This window comes from Ambystoma mexicanum, chromosome 5q (assembly GCF_040938575.1).
Source record: "Ambystoma mexicanum isolate Mex_15411 chromosome 5q, UKY_AmexF1_1, whole genome shotgun sequence".
NCBI lineage: Eukaryota > Metazoa > Chordata > Amphibia > Caudata > Ambystomatidae > Ambystoma > Ambystoma mexicanum.
Genome location: NC_090933.1, coordinates 417,464,332 through 417,487,406, shown reverse-complemented (window position 1 = coordinate 417,487,406; position 23,075 = coordinate 417,464,332). Strand labels below are relative to the sequence as shown.

The following is a 23,075-nucleotide window of genomic DNA, read 5'->3' as shown; positions in this document are numbered from 1 at the left end:
GAAAAACAGTGAAAATGTCAATAGCTCACTATGAAAATGACATATGCTGCTTCTAGTGGCTATCCGCCACTGGATCGTCCAAAAATTAGGCTTGGATGGCTCACTGGCGCTTCATTACGAAGCCGTGACCTCCCAGGGCCTGTTTAACAAAATGGCCGCCGACCGAGTGTCTCACTCCCCTCTCCGCGGCATGTTTTTGCAAAATGCACTCACGTACGATCATCCGCGCATTCAGCAAAATCACTGCCTGTCCCGGGGTATGGTCAGATCGCTCGTTGCCACTGTAAGCAGTTACCCAGATTGCCCCCCGTGAACCCCCCACTCGCATACACCATGACACGGAGAATGGATGTGCTTTGTGTGGGCTCCCCGGTGGCTCTGCGGCCGCCGGGAACGCCCCGTTTATTTATTCAGCGCACGGGACGGAGTGAACGTCATCCCGTCGCATCCGCGCCCTTAAAGGGCCAGCGCCAAAGTTGTAATCTTCCATTCAGGTTGGGGAAAATAAAGCCTCAATGTTGTATAAACAGATGACAGGACGCTGTAGTATCTCTAACGGTCTTTATTGACTAACAGCAAGTGAGGAGGCTATGCGTGGCCTGGTGGCGCGGGGCGCTTACTCACTGTTCTCTGCGACCAAGTCCTGTGCTTCCCCAGTTGCTTCACTGTGGAAGGGTTGTGCACACCGATGGCACGCTGTAGTCTCCTAGGGCCCCCATGAAGCCTCCAGTGGCTGTGGTGTTACGCCCTAGGAGCTGTGGTGTGAGTTCTCTAACTCACTTCTTCATATCCTGTAGTCAGGAGCAGCGCTCCTCTGTGACCGCTTCTGCTGGCCAGCTGGCGCCAACACTGAAGCGGGAACGTTTTCCCGCGGAGCGTGGGCTCGCGAGATCCCGTCTCGCGAGATCTCGCGAGAACACGCTCCCGCGATCACGTGATGTCCCCACACTCAATCATACAATTTTTACTCAAAATGTTGCTATGACGATGTATAATATTTACATATATTGTCAGTCTGGTTTATTGTGTGATTTATCTGCGTTTCAAGTCAATCCTGTAAAATGAAATATTATTCGGATTTTACACTTTTTACAAGCCTGTGGCGTGCCTGCCACACCCTCTACAGCATAGCTCTCAATGGCGGGTGTCACCCGCCTTGTAAACAGCTGACTCACCGGCCAAGCCTCCTACACGCCCATTCATGTCAATGGGCCTCTCACCCGCCAAAAATAAAATCGGGTGTTTTCACCCGCCTTTGGACACAAATGGTTGAGAGCTATGCTACAGTGAGCCCATCTATCAGGTCAATTTCCCTAAAGAGGGATTATTCCAGAGTATTTTTTCAATTTCCAAGCGTATTTTGTGTACCCACTTCCATCACTGTTGGTACCTGTTATGTAATATTTGGTACACCACCGGATCGGTATCGGAAACCAAATATTACATAACACCGGCCGTAACAATACACATGTCCAATTGTAAACAACATGATTCTCCCCATACGAAGATGGCCTCTACCTTTCCTCTTAATCGGTGATGCACACACTTCTAAAATGCGGTGATGTGACGTTGCTTGTGGACATCTTGTAACGTGTCTTACAATTAATAGGTGATAAACGAAATCTACATTGTATTGTGATCTAAGCAGAACAAATACAATTTCTGTCAGATTACAGTTTTTAGCAATCTATTTAAATAACTGGTTCAGTAACCGATCCTATGCCTTTTTTGTGAACGAGTTACTGGTTCGATTGTCTGCACAAAAGTAACTAAAATCATCCATTCAAAGATGGCGGCAGGTTTGCAGTGGACTGACTTTGCCAGCCCTATGCTTCTTTGACAGGCGCCCAACTAAATGTATGTGTGTTTATATTGTTTTCATAACTGATGGTTGGCAAGGGAGAGTTCACTGGCTGCTGGTGGCGTGAGCAGGAGGAGTTGCGCAGGCAGGAAAGGGAGGAGGCAGTAAGAAGAGTCGTAGGGAGCCGGTGACACAGGGAGGGAAGCGTTTCTTTCTAGTCATTCTTTCTTGGAATCCTCCCCAAGGCTTTGGGGCGCTGATTCGGCTCCTCTGCCGCGTCCTCCATGCTACAAACAGCACACCCTGCGACCGTGTAATTTTCACACAGCAGCGACTGAGCACACACACTACCCTAGCCATGTGGATACCCCAGTGCTGCAGCCGTGAACATACCTTCCCTGCAGCCCTCTTCCTGGTATTCCTGGTTTCCCAGCCTGTGCAGGTCAGTACCGCTCTATATCATTTTAAAACAATTCTGCAGTTAAGTTAGAATCGTGCGCATAAGTTTACACAGGCGGGTAGTACGTTTTAAAACATGAGTTGAAAACGAGTAGAGAATTAATATATCAATTTTTAAAAATCTTATCAGATATTAGAAGATTTTGCGTAAACCATTATTTTTATCACTCAATAGAATTTTTAAGTGCTAAGAAAAATATGTTTCGTGATTAATGTGTATTCTGCTTTCATGCATGGATCTCACTTTATGCACGGTTTGAAGCGTATCACTCTCTGAATCCTTGCAGTGGCTCTTCAGTGCATCGATTTCAAAAGAATCACCTTGTCAGCAAAGCTGTGTGGCTTTCTTGAAATGACTCGGATCCTATATTCCAAAAACATAGTGGCTCAACGGTTCTTCGAAAGTTCACAGGTTGAGAAGTGTATTTGCTCTCGGGGACGGTGTCAGAGATTATTTTTTTTTCATTTGAAATAGGGATAGAGTCTCAGGGTTGCCCCTGACCTTCTGCGTTCATGTTCGCAGTCGTATCATAAAGCAAAATACTTCTTTAAGTCAGGACATTAATTGTGCGCTTTGCAGCATGTATGCACGTTACAGACTGCCTCCCTCAGGGGAGTGTCCAGCGTTGCAAGAGTGTGTGGGCGGGGGGAAGACGGGGAGGGGGCGAAAAAAGTCCTGCTACTTGTCCCTCCAAATGTAACTTGGTAAATTAATGCTAAACTGACATACAGTCGCTCTTGGACCCCCTCCCCCTCTCCATATGATGCAGGGTGTCATGCGCGCTGCAACTAGAACGTTACTTTCTTAAGTCCCTGAGCACATTTACTTGTCTTTCGGAAAGAAGCCAGGTAATTCTTTAAGGAAAGCAGAAAGAAATGACCGGACTGCTTTCCGAAGTCAGACTAGTGACTGTGCAGGACTGGAGCTGAAGGCAGTGCACACAGCACTGTCTGGTGTCCGTGCCCTGCACTGCTCTAGGTTGCACCCCTGCACTGGCCCAGAGCAGGGTGGGCTATGGACACCTGCTTGTTGGTCGTGCCTGCTCGAATGGCAGCACCCTCCTTGTTAGGGTGGCCAACTTCACAAAATGGTTTTGCAGGACACTTTGTAAGTGGCAGTGTATCAGAAGTGCCCTGCAATGCGCGCGATTGCATACGGTATCATTCGCACCCCCCCTCCCCGCCCATCAACTTTTATGGTAACATTAGTGGCAGAAGACATTTCAACACATAACAACAAAATTAAAACTTTATGACTTTTACAGAAGCAGGACATTCATCTATTAGAGCCTGTCCAGGCTTTGTGGGGCAAAATACATGCAAATCTCCTAATTTGCAAATGGATTGCACCAACAGAGGTGACTTCACATACAAGGACATTGCAAGGAGCATCATCAATAACTTTGTGGTGCAAAATACCTAAATTGCAGTGTTAAATATGGAGCAACTCTATAGTCATTAGGATTTTTTTTTAAATAATAGTATGATATATTAACATAAGCTATGAAGTGAATCACTTACAGAGCTGCAGATAAGACACAGTGGGATTAAATGATTTGCCAAAGATCACACACTTTGGTTAACTGGTGAAATCGGCATGTGAGCAATTTAAATAACTGAACACATCTTCACAGGTCTAGTTGCTATAGATATTAATGTTTTGCTTTGCATTTCATGTGCTTTAATAATTTATAGTGATTTCTTTGAAGCAAATCATATTACATAATAAATTACACTATATACATCAGAGAAATATGATGAGCAAAAACAGTATGGCTTTAGGTTTATTGTCCCCATTTTGCATGCAAAATTACAATAGCATCATGCAGATTAATGTGGGCCTAACAAATCCCCTTGGGTTTTAAAGCAATAGTCGTTATTTCATAAAGCATGCTGCATTATGCACCCTTCTCACTTCTGATCACCCCCATTCACATTTCTCAAAGAAACAAAAGTCCTGGCTAATAGTATCCCCTCCCTCCCATCAGTGCCTAATGGCTCTGTGTAATGCTCTGTTGACACACAACAATGTGCCAGGCCCCTGGGAGAGCTGCTCTGTGAGCCAGAGCTGGAACAATGAGGCTGTGGGCCAGGAGGTGTCCTGTTGCCTGGACAATGAAGGTGCTGAGCAGGAACTCCTGGTCCACACCCTTATTGTCCTGCCAATGTCAGGGTCTGGCTCTGAAAAGAGCCGCTGGAGGGGCAAAGTGCCCCTCCCCACTCTGTATGCCACTGCTTCGCAGAGTGCGTTTCACCTTGGTGCCTTTATTACTTTGGTTTGCACTACAGCACCTTGCTGACAAAGAGGGATATAATAGGTTTTAAGTGGAAATGTAGGGTTTAACTCCCTGTCTTGCGATAATCTGCATCAATTAACTTCCTCCCTCCATTCCTTTACATCCTCATTATAACTTATGTACCCGACGGGTGCCTCAGACTGTTTTTCTCAGCTGTAGAAAAGGGGACCCCGAAACAACATTGAAATGTTCACCCCCACCAACCACAACATCTTCAGCTCGTGGTAAAATGCTGCTGCATTTCTTGACCTTTTGTAGCTCGGCAGGTGTACATAATATAAACGGGCTGCGTGCGTTTATCCTGGACATACGACCATGCGAGAATTCCCAGACTTTACAAACATTGATTACTGTCAACAAAAGTTGGTATACGTAAAATGAAATTCTAAATTGGCGAAATTATCGCGTCAAGTGCAACATCGACATTCAGATTGATGTCAAAGTCCAAAGTGTTAAAAACGGAATGTTTCTCAAGGCTTTGCACCAAGACGCTTAAGAGGTGTAGTTTTAACAAAATGATTGGCCACCAGTGAGGGACACCAGTGACGTATGTGGGACTATTTATGAAAACCGTGAATGAAACTGTAATTGGTTACATTGAGAGCCCAATGAGCCTTATGTTATGTTAAAGGTTCTAATACCGCACACTATTGCCACGTGCGTGGTTTCTTGCTCTGTTATGCCAAGTCTCGCAGTTGTCAGTTTTAGTATTGTAAAACGCGAACTCTCGGGCCAGCCATACAGAAAAGTATGGCTGTTGAAAATCTGTCTACCTGTAACTAACATCCTGATTCTTTTGAGACCTCTGAGGACCACTCGAAAATCTTGGATTTCTTAAAAAAAAAAAGACACTACCTAAAACAAGAGCATCTATGGAAATCTGCAAGCCAAACAAAAGCAATATGTTTGACACTGTCAAGGTACAACAGTGAATCAGAGTTCTGAAAAACGGTATCTTACCGAGGAGCTCTACCTCCTGGGTATCAGGCATCCCTCAGTTAGTAGGAGCTAAGTCGGAGGAATGGGTAGCAAGTACAGAGTGAGTTCCAAATCCTGCTTCTACGTGATCGACAATCCTTTTTAGTTTGGACTAATTATGTGGCGCTTATGCACCAAGAGTACAAGTAGGAGGGCGATGACATGAGCGGATGGATACACAGCTTGTGGGTGTTTGGGATTTACCCACCCATTGATGGCCCACAGCCAGTCCCACCCTCTCCATGCCCCTCACCGCCCTAACTACACCCTCCTGGGACCTCTTTGAGCTTGCTCTATCAAGAAGTAATATTAAACTTTAGCCTGTCATTGTTTTTCTAAGCAGTTTGCTGAGAGTTAATGGCTTAATTGCAGCTGTAAATGCCTACAATTGTAAGAATAATATCTCAACCAAGTGTGGCCTGAGACACTATATTTATATATTTTCCTTGCACTGGAATCCTGTTAAAAAGAAGCAATTCTAAAGCCAACTGTTTTGGGTTGAGGTATTAGATTAGCATTTGCCACGTACTTGCATCATATTTCCATGTAATCGCAAAAGCTGGAAAATGGAGCGATCTTCTGGCCAGGTACAATCATTATACCAGTGCCTTCCAGAAATGCCTGGAGAGGCACTCATCACCAAGGAACATCTTGATTGGATGCCCCACAGCAAATACCAGGACCCGGTTGAGCCGTGAGGCGAAGCAGGGCCCAGGTGAAACGCACAGGTTTAAGGCCCCTGTTTTTCCCTGTCGGTCCATGGATGACCATGGATGACCACCCTTGTTGCATCTGCGCAACCTGTTTCTGGGTCGGGAGACCTCCAATCCCACATCAGGTCCTCCCTGTCAGGTAAGAGGTGTATGAATCCCTACAGCACTCCCTAAACATTGGCTGACGCTCTTTCAACAGTCCAGCTCGTCTTCTACCACACATCCTATATATTTACTTTTCTGTGCACATCCTGACCCGAACACCGTTTCCGCCCATTGCACCTCACTTTGCGTTTCTTCTGCCTTCTAGTACAAAAACGCCCTGACTGCCTAGGACACCACGCCGCCTGTGTCATCACCGACCTTTGTACACACAATTTTAAGGCAGATTTATATCCGCCGGCCCCTCCACAATCGCAACCCGATTTGTACTTACTCAAACTTTCACAGTAGCAGCCTGATGCACTAACGACCACCAGCCTTGCCTTGCTTACCGTGCCATTTTGATGACCCATATACACTCTAATATCTTGCCTACGTTTCATCCAAACGCGATTGTAATTGCTGCTGCCTGTCCTTCTTATGCCCCATTCCTAGTGGTCGTGTGCAATGTGATTGGGATGCCCAGAAATGACTTTCAATCACTGCTTAATTGCAACTTACAACCTGGTGCACTCCCGACCTGTGCCGTTTCTCTTTGTCCAGTTGGATCTTGATTTGGAAGGCTCTTTTAAATTTGCTTTCATGAGACCTGCGGTGCACAGTGCACCCTGCCTAACTGCAGAACCCAGTAGTACTCCTCCCATGCATGCCGAACCTTCATATACTGCTCTATTCATTCGCCATATGATGCCTGTTTGACTGCTGCAGCCCCTGTAATATGAGGAGTGATTCTGCCAGCTGGCCTGCCTGTAATGTAATTTACCTGATTTTACCATGTAGCCCTGTGCTGCACACATGCTTGATTATACCTTGCAACCCACCTGATTCTACCTGTTGCCTGCATTACCGGATTGTCTGCTGCAGCCCCTGTAACATGAGGTGTGCGTCTGCCAGTTGGCCTGCCTGTAATGTAATTTACCTGATTTTACCATGTAGCCCTGTGTTGCCCACATGCCTGATTTATACCTTGTAACCCACCTGATTCTACCCGTTGCCTGCGCTGCCTGATCGTTTGCTGCAGCCCCGCTAACATGAGGTGTGTTCTACCAGTCAACCTGTCTGTAACGCTACTCACCTGACCTAAACTTCCAGTCTAGCGCTGCCCACACACTAGCCATGTCTATACTATGTACCTATCCTATATGACTTTGCAGCCTGCGATGCACACTTGCCTTTTCTATACTATGCAACTTGACCATTAAGCACTTGTACTTTGTTACTATTGTAACTACATTTGTAACCACCGTCTTCATAAGCAACTACTGTAACCATCCTCTTAAGAACAAGCGCCCAAATGCCTCCGAGTTAGGTGCGCTATATAAGTGTCAAAATAAATAAATATCCCATGCAACTATAATAATGGTAAAATGGCGCTATACAAATGACAAGTACAATGCCTACCCAAAAGCCCTAACTGTTGGCTTTGCCAATGCCCTACTATTCCTTAGGTCCACCACAAAGTTAATTTAAGTACAGTGGGCTACAATCAGGCGTGCAACGTCATTGAGCTAATCGGGCTTCAGACCGCCCTCCCCCACCCACCCAAATGTGAGCTGAGGGGAGGGGCTGAAGCCCGATTAGTAACATGGTGTTGCGCGAAATCGTTTTTTTGTTAGTCGGAGAGGTGAAAGAAGCCTTTTCTGAAACAGGCGGCTTTAAAGTGTTACTGTGTCATGCGGATAAATGTCTTTGCACAAACACAGCAACACTTTAAAGCTGCTAGTTTCAAGAAGGCTTCCCTCACCTCTCTGGCAAACATCAAATGCACACAGCAGCCCCCTCCCCACAGATGCGAGCGAACATATAACATCGTTATATGTTCTTTCATACCTGAGGGGGAAGGGGCTGATATGCACACTTGTATTTTTTTGTTAGGCAGAGATGTGAGGGAAACCTTTTCTGAAAGTAGCAGTGTTAAAGGGTGTTCGGTTTTATCTCGTAATGTATGTGTGAATGAGTGAGTGTATGATGTATGGGGGGCTGGGTGCGCGTGTCAATGAGTGAGTGTATGGTAAATGGAATGTTAAAGTAAATGAATGTGTAATGCTGGGCTGCTACAATTTTGATACTTGGGGCCCCATGCAAGACAACCCTTGGGTTTGAGCAAAGGGCGAAGAGCCTCCAAGTGGCCCCTCCCATCACCGTTTAGCCCTCTCTAAAATGTAGGTTTCGTTGTGCTCCTGGCTACAATCCAATAGAAACACCACCTGTGTTTCTAACCAAAGTTAGCTGGCAGTATAAATTGCTCAGTTCAAAGCTGTCATTGTGGGGTTTTGCTGTTTCATCTACTAATTAGGTATTAATGGTGCTCGTAAACATGATTTAAAGGTCAAATGTCTTTCATTCGGGTTGTCCATGAACTGGAGAAACAAGTGATTTTTGTAAGCACCTGTACGCGCGAGGATAAAGGTAATTTTCCGAAGTGGAGATTCAATTAGCTGCGTGTTAGGTGGGCAACCGACCCGTGTGACCTTTTCTTCAGCTGACTGCAAATAATCCACGGAGCAACTGCGAGAGCACTTGAGTTTATAAAACGCGCTAGAGAGCTAGACTGTCAGCAGTTTCCTGCTCAAGTAGAGCGCGCAAGTATTCAATGAGGTTAAGCAGGAAACGTTGGAGGGAAGCGCGCCTTGCTGGTGTAAAATGAGGTGGAATTGTGAAAATACAAATGGTGGTGATTAGTTTTCATAAAAATGACGTGAAACAACATTATCGGCCTTTTATTTTCCAACACGTAATCTAAACTCGGTTGAGCGATATATATTTATGCGTGGTCAATGAATGCAATCACTAAAACTCATTTTTCTGGTGATGGATGGAGTAAAGTCCAGGTCTAGTGAAAAGCGCCCTATGTGCTTGTTGGCTCCTACAAAAGTATATTATATAAGTGGAGATAAGACAAGTTATTATCCAAATCACGTGAATTGTGCAGTACAGTCGATTTCAAGCGTGGATCTGATATTGTGATATCTACGTTTAGATTCAAAGAAAAAATGCCTTTGGTGTTATTAAAACATCAATGTGTAGATTTAAAGCATTCCCCCTCAACGGATTGATAAAATGGTGATATTAATCGCAAGATTTAGAGGGAGGTGAGCAGATCCCATTATCCCAATGCATCTTAGTTGACAGTATGCTTTATTTAAGAAAAACAAATGGTTCAGTTTCTTTTTAGTTTTATTTATTTTATTTTTTATTTTTTTAGATGTGTAGATCAAGCTTCCTTTTAGTGACATAATGTTCTGCTGCAACCCCTGGGGTTTCTAGTCATGTGCTCCTATTCCCAAACAATGCAGATGTTCCAGGTTCTTTTCGTTCTGTGGGTGCACATGCCTGTGTCCTGATAAAGTGTTCATTGAGTCTTTGTTCGTAATTGCTCAAGTGTTTCATAATGGGTATTTTTAATTGTCTTGTACTGCTTTATGTACATTTTTCCACATATGAACTAAATGAAATACTTGGTCTGTGTTCCATGGCAACAGATATGTTGATTGATACTTGCTTAGTACATTTCCACTAGTGAATGCTGTTTTTATTTTTGGCTTATGTATGGATTTTGCAAGTGCCCATTTGATGAAACCTTTACAGTAATGGAGGTAGCCATCTTCTGAAGCTCTCATTGTAGTTCTTATAAAACTAGAACATAGTTTCCTTCTCAAGTAGGATGTCATTTTGTTAGTGACGGTTGCTGTCCAACCAGTTTTTCCCTTTGTGGGTGCAAAAGTAATCTCTTCCAGCTCTGATGTAGATGATGAGCTGAATGAATTGTAGGTTTTAAAGCAGGGGTTAAAATTTCAAGGTGTTAGCCAGTCATAGAAAGTCACTTGCCCCCTTAGTTCGCTGCAGACACTAAGCACTGCATTTTATACTAGTCAAGAGTCAATTATCATTAGCCAATGGCTAGTGCAAACTTTGGTAAATAACTATCTATTTAGACCTCTAAGTGTTTCGCGCTCCAGTAATAACTAAATTGTGATTCTAATGTGTTTTGTAGAGGTATGTCCTTCGATACTTAGCCCAGGCTGGAAAAGTTATACGATCTAGAAATACATTTCTGTAGGCTGTTATATCACAGTAGGTACTTTTACCCAAATTGGTATAGTTTAATTAATGCATTCCCAATGGTTATACAACAAAGACCAAAACTTAAAGTAAAATGCATTTAATCCAAAAATCCTGTTATGGATGAAGCAAAAATTAGCAATAGTTCTATGTTTAGAAAAAAGGATTTGATTGCACTTGTTGGTTTGCAGATTCAGTAAGTCCTGATAATTCACGGATGGATTCAGTTGGTTTGTGAATTCAGTATTTCCTATTAGTTCACAAATGGATTCAGTTATCAGTTAATGAAATAGATATAGTCACTGTTGCTTCACAGTTCAAGGTTGACTGAATTACCAGTTCTGGGGTCAGATGCTTGCAATCACTGTTACTTCACAGTTGGAATGGAGTTAGATACTTTAAATCACTGTTGCTTCACCAGTTGGAGGTTCGCTAAGTTTTGAGTCTATAATAATCAGAGGTGATTGTTCAGAGTCTAGGCCCTCTTATATTTCAGAGTTATTATCACAGTTTCATTCAATCTGTTAACCATGTGTTAACCATGTTGTTCCTTTATTTGTTCTGTTGCCCTGGAGCAAACTTTGGGCCTGTTTAAAGAGTCTTAGTGTCACCATAAATTTGTGTCTGTCTTGGTTTCTTACATTGCGTTTATTTATTTATTTATTTATTTATTTTCTTCAAGTGTTGTTGAATTCTTATAAATCCATTGTAGAAACAGTTTGCTTGCATCTTGTGCAAGTTCCTTCAAAGCCGCTGTCATTAGTTTCTTGAAGTGTGGTGGAGCTTCCCATAAGAGTTTTAAAGTCTTTGAATAGAGCTGTTAGCATGCAAGATAAGCTATAGTTTTGTAAACAATTGAAGGATCTATGTACGTTTTTAAATTGAGGAGTGATTATTGGAAACGTTTAGCTTATACCCATTTGTCTTAATAGGGTTTGGAAAGACGTCATGTCATTTATTGAGCCACCCTGTTTGGTTAATTGATGGAGTGGAAGTTAGGCACCATATTCTTTGTTGACGTTTCTCATCCATAGATTCTCGACACTGGGTGCACATTTTCCACTATTGCTGTGCCCTGTTTTTCTTTTTACAAACATTTGTTAAAAAACAAAATGCTGGGGGCCGTGGCTTGGAGCGCCATCGATGTGGTCACTCCTCTGAGGCCGCCCGTGGGATGCCCGCCGCCGCCGTCAAGTTCAAGCGGTTCTAATCGGGCTACCGTGTCGCCAATGCCATCTAAGGCGACCGGAACTGACAAGGCACAACCTGCCCCAACATAACCTTCGAGCGCGGGGGCGTTCTACCAGAATTTAGCTGCCGAACCTCTCCCCTGTCACCAGCCGAAGAAAACAAGATGGTGGCCAGGCCGGAACCCAGCAGCACACTCCGCACCTGGTGGTGATGGGGCTTTGGAGTGCTGAGGAGTCGGAGGAGAGGAGCGGACGGACCCGCTAACACAGAGCCGTCCGACTCATACCAGGACTGCCCGGAATACACACGAGAGCTTCCTCGGTGGCTGGTGCGTGGGACGCGCCTCGCTCGCGAGCCCGGCTGCGGGCGGGGCGGTGGAGCCCTCCCCTTCCTCCTTGCCTTTGGGCCTGACGCACACTCCAGGGGAGCGGAGGGGCTCTTTCCCCCTCCTCCGCTCCGAAGATCGAGTCCGGCCCTCCTCCCAGCACCAGCCGATGCCATTACGGAACCACACATGGGAGGCGCACAGAGGGATCTGAGACCTCCCCCAGCGAGCGACCTCCGGTAGGGACGTGAGGGAGGGTTCGGAGGCTGCGAGATAATCTCTACCATCCGGAGAGGCCCTGACCCCGTGGGCCTCACCGCAGCGACATACCCCCTCCCCTCACGCAACAGTTGGTCGTCCTGCACCGGTCCTGACTCACTGAGATCCCCCCCATACCAACACTTCCTGGGGCGCCCCGGCCCATTCACCCACCCAACGACCGAAACTGTTGTGGGAAAGCGGCTACTCCCGCCTCTCTCTCCCACACTTGTACGCTCGGACTCTCCCGGGTAACCAGTGGTGAAAGCACACGACTTGCTGCCCCAACATCTCTCTGGATCCTGCGAGACTGGACCGGAGAGGGGGCTAAGAGCGATACACACCCCGAGTGCCGCCTCCCACTGCCCTGGGCCCCGCTGCAACTCTTTCAGCCAAGACCGCCCAACGCGATCATCATGTCTAGGCAAACAAAGGTTAGCAAGGGCACAGATATCTCCACCATGTTTACTGCACCGGATAAAACCAAGAAACAAGATCCTCCTAAACTGACCCCACAGAAGCCACAAGACGGGGGAGCCCTCGCTACCAAAGGAGACCTGATATCCTTCATGATGGACATTAAGTCAGAGTTCCGCTCATGCCTCTCAGAACTTACCACCAAAGTTGAACAGACGGACCAAAGGGTTACGGAGGTCGAATAGAGGCTCGGAGAAATCGAGGACCATTCTCAGGATCACACTACCACGCTGGGGGAAATGCAAAGATCTATTGATACCCTGCATCACAAATGCAAGATCCTGGAGTTCAAACACAAAGACCTTGAAAATAGGGCACGTCGCATCAACCTCCGCATTCGGGGCGTCCCAACCTCTGTCCCCAACAACAAGCTAACGGACTACGTGGGACGCTTCTTCGAGGCCCTACTCCCGGATCTAGATAAATCTCAGCTCCTGCTAGATCGGACCCACAGACTTCGCCCGCGCCGAGGGGTAGATTCGGACCCCCCCCCCAGATGTTATCACCAGGGTCCACTTCTTCACAACCAAAGAGGCGATATCGGCGATCAGCCGCCAAGGAGAGGAGATCACTTTCCAGAGCACTCCACTTCAAATATACCAGGACCTCTCACCACTCACTCTCCAGAAAAGAAGAGCACTCTGACCTCTGGCAGTGTTCCTCCAGGCGCAGCAGGTCCGTTACAGATGGTTATTTCCGACGGCTCTGCAGTTTACATATAAAGGCACCCTATGCCGGATTAGTCACTTGGAAGACGCAGAGAGAATCATCCATCCAACCCCGCCCCGAGATCCTTCCACGCCAAACCCGGAGAGGACTGAGGACTCTGGGCCACCTCCCTCCCCAAAACCCAAACGTTTGTCATGGTCGTCAACTCAGCAGAGCAACAGAAAGAGATGAACAAGGGAGCTCCCGCGATCCCAGGTTCCAACAGCAGCTTAGCCTGGACACATTTGACCTTACCTAAATTAAGATCCGCCACCTTTCTCTTGAACTGATGAGCCTTGAAGGCGGTGGGGCGGGCCATACCCATGGTTCATACCCACTCGAAGGATACTTTCCAACTTTTGTTCCTTTGAAACCCACAGTACACAATACGCGATGGGACAGTTGGCCCTGTTGGCCAAGGATACGCCCGTACTTACAATGTCGGTCTACCCAATAGTTAAAGTTGCGGCCCCCCCGTTGGGGCTCCGCGTTAAAACCTCAATTGCAGGCTGATATTATGGGATCTCTCGACAGACATGGCAGTTGAATCACCAGCTCACGACCCCCCCCTAACCCAAGCGATGGAGAGTGAGACTCCAGCGGACCACCAAACTCTTCGGATCCCCTCCCTAAATGTTAATGGACTGAACTCCCCTAACAATCGAAAGGTAATCCTATTAAAACTCCAGGACGAAGACGCCGCGATAGCCATGCTCCAAGAGACTCACTTGCTGCCGGTGGACGTGACTCTGTTTCGTTCCCGGCTATTCCCGCTCCATTTCTTTGCCTCTGGCACAAGCAAAAAGGGAGGTACGGCGATCCTCTTTAGGAAAGACTTGAACCCGCAAGTTCTGGAAAGGAAAATGTGCCCGGAAGGCCGATATACAGCGGTCAAATGCCTCCTAACGGGAGACCTATACACCCTGATCTCGGTGTATGCCCCTAACACTGGACAATCGCACTTCTATGACTCCTTGGGCACATATCTCGCTGGTTTTGTGGAGGGCCAAACGATAGTCGGAGGGGACTTCAACGGGGTTCCCGACCCCACCAAGGACAGGTCACACCCCCCCCGACTCCAAGCGATTTCACCCAGGCACTCGGCCTCCTCCGGCTCTTCAGGTCCCTGGAGATAATAGACTCATGGCGGGTGTTCCACCCCGACGAAAGAGACTACTCCTTCTACTCATTCGTCCACTGCACCTTTTCAAGGATCGACCTGTTCCTGATCTCCCCGCAAACCTTCCCTTCCATCAAAGAAGTCTCCATCGGCACAAGAGCCATATCCGACCACGCCCCAGTGTTCCTGGAACCCCGGGTTCAGAACCCCAACCTCAATAACCCACGTAAATGGGCGTTATACGACCCGATCCTTAACGACGTGGCTACCAGAGACAAGATCGCAACAGGGATAAGAAATTTCTTTGACGAAAATGCAGCCTCGGACACTTCGTTAGCGAACAATTGGGACGCCATGAAGGCAGTAATCAGGGGCTCCCTAATTGCCAAAGGAGCGGCCTACCACAGAGACAGGCGTCAGGCCCGGATGGCTCTAGAGGACGAACTAAGAGAGGCCAAGGCAGTCCACAAGGAGAACGGCTGGTCCACTAAAACGCAATGGATCATTTGCACGGCGAGGAAAAAACTGGAAGCCCACTATGCGGAACAAACCGCTCAGCTCATGGTGAAGGCCAAACAGTCATAATACGCGAAGGGTAACGAGGCGAACAGGTTCCTGGTGGCCAAACTAGCCAAGCGGATCACTGGTCTGCATGATCCCAATGGGGTCACATTATACTCAGAGCCCGAAAAGCAACGACTCGCAATAGACTATCTGACCCAAATCATGAAGGCAACCCCACGGAACCTATCGCAACAGAGGGAATATCTGCAGCAGGCAGCAGTGCCCCATCTCTCCGACACAGCGAGAAACGAATTGGAGGAGCCCATTACAGGGGAGGAAGTTGAGGAGGCCATCAAATCACTTAAAACACGGGCCCCCGGGCCAGACTGCTGCTCAACCAGGTTTTATAAACTATTCGCAGCTCAACTGACGCCCCCCCACCTGGTTACCCTGTTCAACTCCCTCAGGGAAACCGGATCAGTGACCCCATCGATGCAGGAATCAACCACCATCCTCCTGCCCAAACCAGGAAAAGATCCAAGAAGCCTAACGTCCTATAGACCGATTGCACTTTTAAACATCGATGCAAACATATACTCAACAATTCTGGCAACCCGCTTCAATCACATCCTGCCGAAGATCATTCACCCCGATCAGGCAGGTTTCATCCTACACCGGACAGCAGGTGACAACATACGGAGAACCTTGAACCTGGTGGACCTTGCCTCCCAGAACTCCCAAAAACTATTCTTAGTGGCTCTGGGCGCAGCTAAGGCATTTGATAGGGTGGATTGGACATTCATGAAACACACCGTAGGGGCCTTCGGCTTCGGGTCAACTTTCCAAGGGATGGTTCTAGCCAACTATAATAGCCCAAGAACTAGCCTGAGAATCAACGAACACAGCTCGGCTCCAATCCCCCTATCATGCGGAACCCGGCAAGGCTGTCCACTGTCACCCCTGCTCTTCGCACTCACCATGGAGCCCTTTGCCCAAAGGATCAGGCGAAACGACCAAATCATGGGAATACAGAGGGGCCCCACGCAACACAAAATCGCCCTATACGCGGACGACATTCTGCTCACGATCTCAGAGGCCCACTCATCTCTAAAACATGTGATACGAGAAATTTCCAGCTATGGGGAGGTCTCAGGCTTCACCATAAACTTAGACAAATCATCGGCTTTGGGCATCGGCCTCACCCCAGCAGAGCGCATCCCTTACTTAGGGGTCCACATCCCGGCTGACCCAAGAGACACATACATAGCCAATTTCCCCCGGCTCCTTAAAGAATTGGAAGGCGACTTGAAACGCTGGGAGACCCAAGAGATCTCACTGCTGGGGCGCATCACAGCATGCAAAATGAACCTCCTCCCGAGGTTCCTATACACCTGCGCCTCCCTACCAGTAGCGATTCCCACACCAGCTCTTCGAGGTATCCAGAGGAAAATGCTGAACTTTATTTGGAAAGGTAAGAGAGCGAGAATCCCTCTCAGAACTATGCTAGGGGGTTCCAAACTAGGAGGGTTGGGGGTCCCAGACTTGCAGGCCTACAGAGTGGCAGCTCAATTGGCACAGGTTCAGGCATGGCAAAATATAACAAACCGCCTTAGATGGGTAGAGCTGGAACAATCACAAGTGCTCCTACCCTTACGAATTCTGCCACACATCCCGCCCCCCCTCAGAACACATTGGGGAGATCTCCTTCTATCAACCAAACACACCCTTAGCTCCTGGGACTGGGCGCTAAAACGAAAGGGAGTGCCAAGAGGACTGAGCCCACGCTCCCCGGTCTTCCATAATCCAACGTTCTCACCTGGAGCGAATGCTCGCAACTTTCGGAACTGGATAAAGGGCGGGCTGGAGACCATAGAACAGCTATATATGGGGGGAGACCTCTTACATTCGACCAATGCAAGGAGAAATTCCAACTCCAGGAAAGGGACAGTTTCACCTATATCCAATTACGCCACTGGTGCTCGCACCCCCAAACTCTGCAAGCAGCGACGCGCCCTCCCACCGCCCTAGAACGCACACTGGGAGACCTTCCAACCCGCGGCAGAGTATCCACCCTATATAGGCGCTTCTTAAGCGACTTCTGACCACAAAGACCCGCTGCATGGCCCAATTGAAGGCGGACCTAGGTCATCCAATAGAGGATCAAACCTGGGTGGACATATGGACCAGAACACACACCTCATCCACCTGCATTACAAACAGGGAATGTGCGTACAAGATTACGCTGCGGTGGTATTACCCGCCCCTCCGACTTCACCATATGAACCCACAAGTGGATCATTCTTGTTGGAGAGGATGTGGCCACCCAGGCTCCTTCTTCCATATGTGGTGGGCTTGCCCAAAGATCCAACAATTCTGGAGGACATGCCTGGGGACCATCACACAAATTACCGGAACAACGATTCCCTGGAACCAGAACCAGTCTTGCTGGGAGCTCCGATCCCTGCGATCGACCCGTGCTCCGGGACCAGATCGAAATTACTGACTCACTTCCTACTAGCAGGGAAATCGGTGGTGGCCCGAGCTTGGAAATCTCTGGAAGGCCCTCACATAGCCCAATGGTGGACTAAACTTTGGGACATTTTGATTGCGGAGAAGGTGACGGCAGCACAAGCGGGAACTCTCCATCGTTTCCAGAATATTTGGGCCCCAGTGCTTGAATACGACCAGCGCTTCCCCACCTTGAACTATAAACCTATCCGGGCCCGCTGGATCCTGAAAAACTAAGGGATCCCTGAGGAAGACACAAAGACGCTGAGGCGCAAACTGGGCAGCCCAGGAGGGAAAATTCCGCCTCCAAAGACTAGGGGGCAGAGGGGCGAGAGGGAGGTGTGAGGGAGGAAACCTAGGGGGGAATAAAGGACTGGAGATCAACATGCCTGAAGAATCATTGCTTATAATGTTGGTAATTGTCATCCTGCCTTGATTTAAAATAAACAAAGTTTAAAAAAAATAAATAAAAATGCTGTTGTGCAAGTCGTCCAAAATCAATAGTATTGTTTTTACGGTACTTTGCAGATCCGGTTAATAAAAATGATTGTACCTCTTTCATCCATAAACCATGTCTAATCGACATATAAAGTGACAGGTCATCAAAGGTGACTTAAAGCTGTCTGGTGCACAGTCCAGTGTGCTCAATTTGTTGAGTAAATCGATCATATCTTCTATACTAGAAGCTAACTACAGAACAAACGATCTTAAAAGCACATCTACATATTCTGATGTTTTCTGTAAGCAAATTAATTCTACTTAGTATTGGCCAAGAAAGAGTGTTGCTTTAAATAGGTGGAGAGTTCGTAGATATTTGTACACCCCAGTGCTCAGTAGAGCTTGTTGTAACCAGTCACCCAGTTAATGTTGGAGTTCTTCTAATAGACTGGAGGTGGGATCAGAAGATAGAATTTCATAGTATTACAGAATAGCCAGTTGTCTGTTATTTTCTTGTAACCAATATCCTCTGTTCATGGGACCAACGTTGCCTCCATTTATCTTCCTCCTTTATTATGGCGCTGTCATTTTCGTACTCTTGTAATGCTCTTCTTTAATCACTTGTTAGGGAAGTTACCTTTTACGTAGTCCTCCTAATATCTGAGTTAGATGTTAAGAGTCCAAGAAGTCAGTCTGGATGCAGAGCTTTGGGCAATATTGGCTGGTGGATCCTGCCAGTTGCCTGGAGCCTTCATCTCTGGATACCCTTCTCCTTCCTGCCGACTTCTTTGCCAGTCTCCACTCTCATCTTGAATCCCCTAACTGCTGCTGGCCTCTGCCGCCTTCCTCTCGACCTTCAGCACCTGTCCCTCACTGGGCACTTGGGCTTCCCTTGCCCTGCCCATGGAAACCAACAATGGACTGCCACTCAGCAGCCCCCAAGCAAAGTGATCTCTGCGGCCATGTTATAGCTTGTTATAGCTTGGGTTAGTACCCTTTGCCTTTTGCTTTGGGAGGATCATTTCCATTGTATCATTAATCTCCCAGAAGGGTCTTGTACGAGGCTGCGTACTTGGTCTTCACAGGGTGTTTTCATACTTTGTAGATTGGGGTGGTAATAAGACTTGGTAATCCATGTGGTTGTGGATATCTGCGCAGCCCCCCCGCCCCTCACCCGTATTTATTTTGTTGTGCTTTTTTAATTTTGTTGTCCTTTTTTAACTTAACATGATGAGTAGAGATAATACCAGCCGCTATTCATGCTCTGTGCTAAGCATTACAATGAAACACTATGGATTTTACTGGTAATTATTACATATGTACAAAGCAGGCGTCAATCTATGAAGATTCACGCTTCTGCAACTACATCATAATTACCTCGGACAAAGAATGTTTTTTTTTTTTTTTTAAATATTTTTATTTTTTTCCTCCAACATGGCGAAGGGAAAAGTGCAGAGCAGATTTGACGCTATAGTGTAAATCTTTTTATTATTTCCGACTATGAAAAATATCGCTTTAGAAAGACCCTGGTGAGACTGCTCAGCGCGGTCTTTCTAAAGCAAACTGACACACCCCTGGTACACACAAGCGCACACAGGGGCTGACTGGCAAGTCATGGATGACCCAGGTAAGTGGTGTGTGTGTGTTCGTGTATGTTTCTGTTGGTGCCTGTGATGGGAGTGGGGGGGCGGCTACTGATGTGAACGGTGGGGAGCAAAGGGGTGGGGGATGGGGGTGAATTTTCCCCTCAACCCCCAAAATAAAGAGTAAAGGAGTGGGATAGGTGAGGAAAGAGGTCAGGCGTGAAAACAATGGATTTTCCAGAATATTGAGGGTCGCACCAAAAGCAACAGGAAAAAAGCAGTCTTTTTTTTTTTATTGCAACCATCAATATTTCTGAATTTCACACGGAACCGATTTGACACTTCATGCTATTTTACAACGGTGAGCAAGGTTTAGTCACCCCATGTTTCCTAGGGTCATCCAGGCGTGGACTCCTTGCTCACTGTGCTCAGAGAGGCACAGCTCCACCTCACTGATGAGGCCCAACAAGGCTGAAACACGTGTATTGGGTTGCTGTTGGTACTCTTGTTCAGAAGAAGAAAAATAGAATTGCCATAGAATTTCGGTGCTGGCCTGTCCATGTGGGCGGGACAAAGACTGATTCCCACCAGAGCAGGTGAGTGTAGAAGCTCCCCAGCGACCCCATTTTGGTGCTAAATTGTGTTTTTAAAAAAAAAGAAAAATGTTAGCACTGCTGCAAGCACTTCCTGGCATCTCAGCCCCCCCTCCTCCCAGTCTGCCCACCCCTGCTCTGATTGGTCCAGACGAGAGGGTCCCCCTTTCATTGCTAGTCCTCCCAGGGCAGCCCTCTGCCCGGCAGCCCATTGGCTAAGGACCTGAGGCAAAGGACGGCTACTACTGAGACGGCTCCAAATCGTATCTGCAGGTATCAGCAGGAGAAGCAAGAAGCCGAGTACAAGTAAGTGTGGCAAGGGCGGGGACAGAAGCAATTACTTCACGCGTTACTACCCTACCACCCAAGCTAAACTGCTGTAATAATCGCCACACTGTGATAGCATTGCATTTAGAAAACCTGCCTAACAGTATTGCTGTGATATTGTTGCTTTGAGAAAGTGTGCAGAATAGCATATCTGTGTTATAGTTGTGCATAGAAAAGGGAACTCACCGTGGAACTTAGACTTGTGCCTAATGGCCTCTCTGTGTGAAGTTGAATCTAGAAATGTGCCCAATAGCGTGCCCTGGTTGAATTTAGAAGTGTGCCTAATAACCTCTGTGAATTTGGAAGTTTACCTAAATATCCCCTGTGTGCAAAGTTGTATTTAGAAGTGTGCCCAACAGCGTACCTTGCTTGCATTTAGAAGTGTGCCCAATAGTGTACCCTGGTTGAATCTAGAAGTGTGCCCAACAGGGTACCCAGCTTGTATTTAGAAGTGTGCCCAACAGCGTACGTAGCTTGCATTTAGAAGTGTGCCCAATAGCGCGCCCTGGATGAATTTAGAATTATGCCTAATATCCTCTCTGTGTAAAGCCTAAATTAGAAGTGTGCCTAATAGCGTGCCCTGGTTGAGTTTAGAAGTGTGCCCAATAGCATGCCCTGGATGTGTGCCTAATATCCTCCCTGTGTAAAGCTTAATTTAGAAGTGTGCCTAATAGCGTGCCTTGGATGAATTTAGAAGGTGTGCCCAATAGCGTGCCGTGTCTGAATTTAGATTCATGCCTAATTTCCTCTCTCTGTAAAATTGAATTTAGAATTGTGCCTAATAACGTGCCCTGGTTGAATTTAGAATTGTGCCTAAAATCCTGCCTGTGTAAGTTGAACTCGAACTGTGCCTAATAGCATGCGCTAGATGTACTGGCAAGTGTCCCTAATAACCTCTCTGTGCAAAGTTTAATTCAGAGTGTGCCTAATAGCGTGCCCTGGTTGAATTTACAAGTGTGCCTAAATATCCCCTCTGTGCAAAGTTGAATCTAGAAGTGTGCTTAACAGCAGGCCCGGGTTGAATTTAGAAATGTGCCTAATGGTATGCGCGGGTTGAATTTAGATTTATGCCTAATATCCTCTCTCTGTAAAGTTGAATTTAGAATTGTCCCTAATAGCGTGCCCTGGTTGAATTTAGAAATGTGCCCAAAAGCGTGCCCTGTTTGAATTAGATTTATGTCTAATATCCTCTCTGTGCAAAGTTGAATTTAGAAGTGTGCCTAATAGTCTCTGAGCAAAACATGAATTTAGAAGTGTGCCCAAAAATCCCCTCTGTGCAACATTGAAATTAGAAGTGTCCCTAATATCCTCTCTGTGCAAAGCTAAATTTAGAAGTGGACCTAATGGCGCACATGGCCCGAATTTGAAGTGTGCCTAATAACGTGTCCTGGTTGAATTCAGAAGTGTCCCTAATATCCTCCCTGTACAAATTGAATTTAGAAGTTTGCCTAATATCCGCCCCGTGTGCATAATATCCCTCTCTGTGCAAAAGCGTGCCTATTAACATTGAGTTATTAGTTGAATATAGAAGCATCCCCAATATCCTCTCTTTACAAAACTCAGGTTTAGAAGTGTGCCTAACAGCCCCCTTGCCCAAGCTAGAAGTGTGCCTAATAGCAGATACTAATCATGAGTGCACCCAATCCACCAAGGTGTACCGGAAACGACCACCGTGGACCGCCTCCGCCCTCTGGCCAGCCCTGCCTCCCGGCCCCCCCTCCCCAAATCAGCCCACCCTCCACCTCATCCCCTACCCATCCCCTTTCCAAACACAAAGCCAGAGGGGCACGATGGCGAGCCAACAACCCTAAGACCACTGCTCCCCCCGAATCCCCCACCGATCAACCTACTTTGATCATTCCCACTCCCATCACTAACATACTGGGCACACACTGCCCAGCAATCATGCACCCCCCGCTTTTCCCACTAACCCCCACCCTCATCCCCCCTCGACCACACCCCTTCCCCTCCCAAAAAATCGCACGCCTGGCCCTAGCAAGAACAGAAGCCTTACCCATCTCCCCCTCTGACCTCCCTTCCCTCTCGCACACACCAATCGCAACAAAGACACTAAAGAGGAAACGTACCTGGTCCCCCTCTTTCTCTCAGCACTCATCGCCTCCCCTATCTCGACCCACCACCTCATTCCCCCAATCGCCACCACCCCCCCTTGCTTCACACTTCCTGAAACCACTCTCCCTCGACTTCTCACCATCCGCAACTGAAACTCCTAACCCCCCACACCCCACTGTCAAATCCCCCGTGCCAAACCCAATCACCCGAACACACGCATCCAACTTTTCTGCTCGCCCACTTTTCCCATCGATCACCAACCACCCCATCCCTCTTGCTCTCCAGGTTCCACCCTCTCCCCCTGCCCCCCACATCGGTGCACCTCCGACACCATCCTCACCTACCAAAATGAATTGCATCCTATTTAATGCCCGGTCCGTAGCAAAAAACAGACGCAGCATCTTTGACCTCCTTGACTCTGACAAACCAGACCAGGTCATCACCGAAACTTGGTTCTCTGACGACTTCGCCCCTATCGCCAATGAAGCCTTCCCCCCC

The 23,075-nt window shown here is 47.2% G+C and overlaps 1 protein-coding gene across 1 annotated transcript in view; it reads left to right on the top strand.

Moving 5' to 3' along the window:
- Positions 1–1,947: 1,947 nt before the first annotated feature.
- The window catches only part of NPC1 (NPC intracellular cholesterol transporter 1), an 847,233-nt gene continuing 826,105 nt past the window's right edge, over positions 1,948–23,075 (top strand). The window contains exon 1 of the mRNA XM_069620902.1: positions 1,948–2,243. Within this exon, the coding sequence (XP_069477003.1) occupies positions 2,160–2,243 (84 nt within the window). The 5' untranslated portion in view covers positions 1,948–2,159. The remainder of the gene's footprint in view (positions 2,244–23,075) is intronic.